Source organism: Marmota marmota, unplaced genomic scaffold (assembly GCF_001458135.2).
Source record: "Marmota marmota marmota unplaced genomic scaffold, marMar, whole genome shotgun sequence".
NCBI classification, from domain to species: Eukaryota; Metazoa; Chordata; class Mammalia; order Rodentia; family Sciuridae; genus Marmota; species Marmota marmota.
The window spans coordinates 94,714-101,600 of record NW_025999964.1 but is presented as its reverse complement, the minus strand read 5'-3'; the positions used below and the strand labels follow the sequence as shown (position 1 = coordinate 101,600).

The following is a 6,887-nucleotide window of genomic DNA, read 5'->3' as shown; positions in this document are numbered from 1 at the left end:
GGGGGGGGGGGGGTTTGTGTTGGGAGGAGCTGGTGAAGGCCTGCACACAGCTGGGCTCAGGAGACAAGGTGCCTTTTGCCTCCAATGGGGACTGAGTACCTGCACTGGGCTAGTGCAGTCATGGGTCCCACTGCAGGGATTCTCCCTAGAGCCAGCTGCACGGTGCCTGGCTGTGCTCATGCCTGTTGTATCTGGTGAGGGCCCCAACTCTGGGCAGTCAGTGTGCAGTGTAGGTCTGGTCTGGGGGCGGTGGGTACCGGACCCTTCAAGAAGCTGCCAAGGGGTGGCAGGTGGAGCCAGCAGGCGCTATTTGAAGCCACAGCTCGGGGCTGGAAGGAGCAGGAGGTGTTCAGGATGAGCATGGGAACTCTTCATCAGGGGCATGTGAGAGTGGCCGGCCAGGGCCAGTGCCCCCCACCCCAGGGTCGGCAGAGCCCTTGAGAGATGAATAGGACCTGGGGATAGGAAGCCTGAGGGGATGGGTAGGGTTCTGTGAGGCCACCAGAGGAGAGAGCTTGTGTAGCTGCCAGGTAGACTCAAGTGCTTCCCCAGCCCCTTCTGTCCCCTGATGCTGGCCCTGAACATGCTCTGAGATATAGCTGAGTGGCCGTCTCCCCATAGCTCTGTGCCCTCAGTCATGTTAGTTGGACATTTCCAAATTCTTTTGATACGCAATTGTGCCACTTGTAAAAACACTTCACTTTAATAAGGACAGCAAACAAGGATTTCCTTCTATTAACAGACTCGGAGAGAGGCCGCCCAGTGCATCTGCCTGTGGGCCTTGCTCAGGCATGAGCCCCATGTGGGTCTCCACTGCTTTCTGAGGGGCTTTCCCAGCCCCTTCAATGAGGAGGACCCTTTACAGCCATCCTGCTTTCCTCTTTGTTTCTTAGCACCCACCGTGGCTGGAACTGCTTCTCTTTGGGGTAAAGGAGGAAGACTCTTTGACCTCTTCATGTGTACTGAACCGTTTTTTAGATCCCCGGCCTGAGCCTTGTTGTTAGGCTGTCTCCCCCACATGTGCGTCCATTGGTTATTCTATTCCCTGTTTGAACATCCTGTGGACACAGGCTTTACATCAGAGTCTGTCACAGGGCTGTGGTCCCACTAGGAGCAGCTTGCCTTGGCTTAGGCCATGTGCCAAGATCAGGCCCAGGACAGAGGGGAGTCAGGGAGTAGGGGCTCTAAATGGTTCTACCCCCCACCCTTGTTTCTTCCCTCGTGGCCATCGTGGCTACTCCTGGGGTGTCCAGTGTGGCGACTCCCCAGGGGCAGGTGGAATCTTGATGATAGGCTGGGGGGCTGGGTTTTGGGGCATGAGGGGCTTGTATGGGATACAAGATGTAGTCCAGGCTGTGAGCCTTGGGCAGTAAGGGGCCTGAAGATGGTTGGGTCCCAGTGGCCGTGGTCAGCACTCTGGGTCAGGTGGGCCTGGGGGACCAGAGGTAGGTTGGGGGCTGAGGTGGCATCTCCTCCACTGCAGAGAAGCTGGATGAGATCCTGGCAGCTGCTGCAGAGCCAGCACTGAGGCCAGACATTGCAGACGCTGACTCCAGAGCAGCCACTGTCAAGCAGCGGCCCACTAGCCGGAGGATCACCCCTGCTGAGATCAGTGTAAGCTGGCCGGGTAGGATATGGGGGTCAGAGGGCCGTGCTTCCTCTTTCTTGGATCTCCTCTCTGGAGGTGGGAGAAATACCTCAGAGCTTTTTGGAGACTCTTGGGACCACTTCAGTCCCCAGGATGGCCAGTTTATTACCAGTGGGTCTCCTGTGGCTGCAGCCTGCCTACCTCCCAGCCCAGGCAGCTTCTGTACCACTGTAGGACCACCAGACCCCTGTCCTGGTGGAGGCTACCACATAGCATGTCCTATCCATGACCATTCCTGGTCTCCCTGGCACCTTCTGGACTCTTCCCCTCGTCCAGACCATGCCTGGGACCTATACCCACCATCGACACTGTCACTGTCTGCACTGCCCACCCAACCTGCTACCTGAGCATTAGGGCCAGATTTGATTCCTGGCCCAGGCCACGGGTACCAGTGTTTTGGAGGGTGCATGGGGTGTATCCAGTCTCTGGCTTAGGTGGAGGAGGGGTGGGGCTGAATGGAGCACTGGGGGCCTTAATGCCCTGGAACCTCCATGTTCCCCCCTCCCCGACCCCCACAGTCATTGTTTGAGCGCCAGGGCCTCCCAGGCCCAGAGAAGCTGCCGGGCTCTCTGCGGAAGGGGATTCCACGGACCAAGTCTGTAGGTATGGCTGGGCTGAGGGACTGCATGAGGCTGGGAGGGATGGGGCTAGGCTGGGTGGATTCAGGGTTGGAGGATGCTGTCTCTTCCCACCCGTGGCTGGAATTTTCAGTTCCTTGAGTCCAACCTCTTCCTGCCCAGACCAGGGGTCCCATTTTTGGACATAAGTATGTCTGTCCTTCCGTGAGTCCAGGGACAGGCAGCTGGAAGAGACTCTTGAGATTTCTTTCCTGGTCTGGTGCCCACTGGATTCACCACTTCTGTCCGCTGGGCAGCATCCCTCAACCACTGGGTACTGCTGGTCTATCTTATGTGCACTGGGTGCCCCCAACACCTGTCCACTGGGTGTTCCCCTCCATCACTGTGCCTCCCACTAGCACCAGTGTCCTTGTCCCCAAATCAGCTGTCTCCTATCCTGGCTGCTCCTCTGTAGCAAGATCCAAGCAAAGGTCCAGCTTGCCGTAAAACAGTCTCTCCTAGGACCTGCTCCACACCCACCACGCGATGCGCACTCTCCTCTATCTCACAGCCAGTTTTCCTGGAAAGGTCTTCTATGTTGCCCTGAGCCTGTGTCTGATGAGCTCTCTCCACATCTAAAGGGAAACTCCTCCCCCCCAGGGCTACCAGAGGCCTCTGGGGAATCTCCCAGGGCACGTTCCACCAGGCATCTTCTTACCACTCCACCAGGTTTCTTGGATCCCTCCTCAGTGAAGCTTCTCCCAGGGTTTGGGCACAGTGCTTCCTGGCTCTCCCTCCTTCAGCCTGCACCGTTCAGTCCCCAGGCCCTAACCCACTAACTGAGGGACCTGCTCAAGGCCAAGCCCTCCGCATCTTTTCCTTCTACCTCTTATTCCCTCGTGGCCTCATTACTGCCCCTCCTCCACCACACCCCATATGTGGCCACCTCCTTGACCCCAGGCAGGACTGTATCTACACAGGCATTCAGTCTCCCTCAGCTGCCTACCTGTGCATCTGCCACCCACAGAGCTGCCCACTGTCCATCTACCTACCTGCGGATAGCCACCAAACCCCAAAGCTTCCCTGCCCAGCACAGGGCAGACACAGCATTTATGCACGTGTTTATCTCATACTCTCGGTGACCATATTGGGGAACATCATTTATTTTACTGAAGCAAAGGGTTCAGTAAATTGACTTGCTGAAGGTCACACAAGTGTCCTGCCTATTGCCTGCTATCCATCCTCAAGCCAATCAGCTGCCCAAACTCCAGTCCCTCACCTTCCCCCAGGAGCCCTGCTTACTCTAGGTTGACCCTGGGCTGGATCTCAGGCTCAGGTGGAAAGGATGGGTCCTTCAGTTCCATGTTGGGTATCAAGGTACACATACCTGTGGAGCTAACTGGGGAGCTCCAGCCACCCTTGGGTGTCACAGAAGGTTGGTGGCAGTTTTGAGCTTAGAATGCAGGGTAAGTGGAAGTTTCCAGGGGACAATGGGGAAAATTGCTGACAGATGCCAATATGTAGAAACATGGGTATATGGAAAGATCCTTCATGAATTGCTGAGAATCATTTCTGTAGATGGGAGAGTGGTGGAAGAAGGTTATTGAAACTGCAGCTACTTTAGAGCCAAGAGGTGCTTCTTTTTTGCCCTCACTGGCCTAAGCCCTGGGCGTTCTCTGTGGTTTCTTTCTTATCCTCTGCCTCACCTAATAATTTGGATGGGCTGCCTCCTCACATGTCTCAAGCTTTGCCCAGTACAGGCCCTATTCTTGCACCTGGACCACAGCTTTGTTCTCATGACCTCCAGCCCCCTCTCTGCCCTGACATCCATCCCTCTGGCAAAGGAGACTTTTCTGCAGTACAGTCATTACTGTACCTCCTTTAGCTTAACCCTTCGTGGACTTCTCATTGTCCCAGGGCCCTGGGCACCAGCACTGGCCCCCTCCATTTCCACCTCCCTCAGATCTGGGTCTTAACAGTCTTGCTACTGTCCTCCTGCTCTCACTCTGCCTGGATAGCCATCCAGTTGCAGGACTGACCACTGCAGGTCCAGCCCTGTGCATCTGCTCTGTAGGCCTTGAGCCTCCTGGCAGGCCTGCCACCTCCTCTCACTGGGGCCCACTATACTCTCTGAACAAGTGATCTGACAGGTGCTCATTTTGGTCCCTTGCTTTTAGTTGCCAACTTGATCATTGGACTGGGTTGTCAGGCTCCCCCAGACTCCTCCCTGTGTCCCGTGTGGCCCTGGGCTCATGGTGCAACCCTTAGAGCCTCAGGGCCCTCATCTGTTAACATGGAGCACACCTGGTGCCTCCCCCAAGGACTACTTGGGCTCACCAGTAGGCTGTTCCTGCTTGAGCTCCAAGTGGGTACACAGGGGCTTCCCAGCAGTGGCTAACAATGGTAGATCAGACCCTGCATCTTGAGGCTAGGAAATGCTCTTGCCGTGATTGGGGCAGAGAGGATCTACTTTGCTCCAGATGGCATCAGAACAGACTCCCATTCTGTGCGAAGGCAAGTGACTTTTCTTCACCTAACGCAGAACTTGGCATGCCATTAGCATTAAATCTCCCTTTTTCATCCTCACATGTCACTGCCGCCTCTACACCCTCGAGGTGCAACTGTTCCTCCTGGGGAGCTTCATCTAGTGCAGTCTTGGGGTTGTTCATCCTGTGTGCATGTGTTGTGCAGGAATGCAGCTGGGAGATCCAGACCAACTGGACACAGACTCTTTGTCCATCAGTGCGAGGGAAGGCAGACCTAAAAATGATGATACTTGGCCACCTTCCCAGGGTGCTGCTACCTGTCCAGCCCAACCCTGTAAACATTAAATGGCCCTGTAATGGGCAGAAAATCCTTCTGAAATGAGACTGAAATTCCTAGAGGTGACTGGTAGAGCTGGAACTCAAGCCTAGCCTGCAGCAGAAGCCCACCTACCCTTGTTATACCTGACCTGACAGAGCCATTACACCTGGCTGGTCAGAGGCCTTGCTGATGACTTTGCACTGCAGCGACTGAGGGAGGATTTAGTCAGAGCAGGCATCCCATCTTTTAGTGACTTCTTAGCCTGCATGTGTCTAACACAGAGCGTACCAGATGTGGTGTGCTGGTGTGGAGCTGCCTACCCCTCAGGCTGGGCCACCCAGCATGTGCAGCCTCACTGGACATACCTGTGGGTGTCCACATTATGTCCCAGAGTTAGGAGGTTGTCAGGTTTTAGTTAGAATCCTAATGGCATCTACAGGTAGGAGGAGGGGGTTCATTTTAAGGTTACATAAGCCCATGAGAAAACAGGTTCAGAGGGGCTGGCCTGGGATTACACAGCCAATAGGGGCTAAAATGGAAACATGCAGAGTGCTTGGCCTACAGTTCTATTTAAGTCACATACCCATCCTCCCTCCACCAACCCTTACTGAAGTCCAGCCACTGTGGTTATGTCAGCTGCCTCCTAGCAGCCCCGTCAGGCCCATCCATGCCCTGCCATCCTTCTGCTGGATGCATGGTGCTCTCTGCCACAGTCCTGTCCCTTATCTGCAGCAGTGCTGTGTTCCCACCTTTGGTTGCCCCCGGGGCCATGCACGGGTCCAGCTTGTTCCATTTGGGGTGTTTTCTGAGCCTACCTTCCTCAGTTTTGCATGGGAGCCCCTACCCCTACAGGCCTGAAGTGTCCTCTTACGGTCTGATTTTTATCTACAGGCATGGCAGATTTGGGGCCCAGGCAGGGAGGGCTTAGGTTCTGTCCCAGAGCCTTTTTCGTGGGGGCTTTCCTTCACCTGTGGCTGAACTTAAGCACGCTCCCGGGCCCGAGCCCTTCCTACTTGTGCAGGGCTGGGTATCCCAGGATGAGCCCAGACTGGCCTCTCACTCAGAGTCCTTGCTGTGGGCTTCCTGAATCATCCCCGATGCCCTGCTGACCCTGACCCATGCTCCTGAGTGGGATGGACTCTGGGTTGGACCAGCCTCCATGGGAGGGGGCGCCGCAGTCCCCAGGGGTGTCTCTGAAGACACAGCGCCCAGGGCAGTCTCACCAGACCCTTCCATCTGCAGGGGAGGATGAGAAGCTGGCGTCCCTACTGGAAGGGCGCTTCCCTAGGAGCACATCCATGCAGGACTCTGGGCGTGAGGGGCGCGGGATGCCGCGCCGCCACAGACCGCGCCTCCGCCCCCGCCAGCACCCTACTACTTCGACTCGGGGCCGCCCCCTGCCTTCTCACCACCACCCCCGCCTGGCAGAGCCTATGACACTGTACGCTCCAGCTTCAAGCCAGGCCTGGAGGCACGCCTGGGGGCGGGGACAGCCGGCCTATACGAGCCAGGCGCGCCCCTTGGCCCACTGCCCTACCCCGAGCGGCAGAAGCGCGCGCGCTCCATGATCATCTTGCAGGACTCGGCGCCGGAAGCAGGCGACATCCCCCGGCCCGGGCCCGCAGCCACACCGCCTGAGCGCCCGAAGCGCAGGCCTCGGCCACCCGGCCCCGACAGCCCTTACGCCAACCTCGGCGCCTTCAGCGCCAGCCTCTTCGCGCCCTCCAAGCCGCAGCGCCGCAAGAGCCCGCTGGTGAAGCAGCTGCAGGTGGAGGATGCACAGGAGCGAGCGGCCCTGGCTGTGGGTAGTCCTGGCCCAGGAGGAGGCAGCTTCGCCAGGGAGCCGTCCCCGACGCACCGCGGCCCGCGGCAGGGCG

General features: G+C 57.2%; 1 protein-coding gene across 1 annotated transcript in view; it reads left to right on the top strand.

Annotated features, from left to right (window-relative positions):
• Positions 1-6,887, top strand: part of Shank3 (SH3 and multiple ankyrin repeat domains 3) — a gene marked incomplete at its 5' end in the record, with an annotated part of 54,491 nt that overhangs the window by 37,391 nt on the left and 10,213 nt on the right. The window contains 4 exon segments of the mRNA XM_048803229.1: positions 1,484-1,614; positions 2,167-2,251; positions 6,253-6,342; positions 6,345-6,885. Coding sequence (XP_048659186.1) covers positions 1,484-1,614; positions 2,167-2,251; positions 6,253-6,342; positions 6,345-6,885 — 847 coding nt within the window.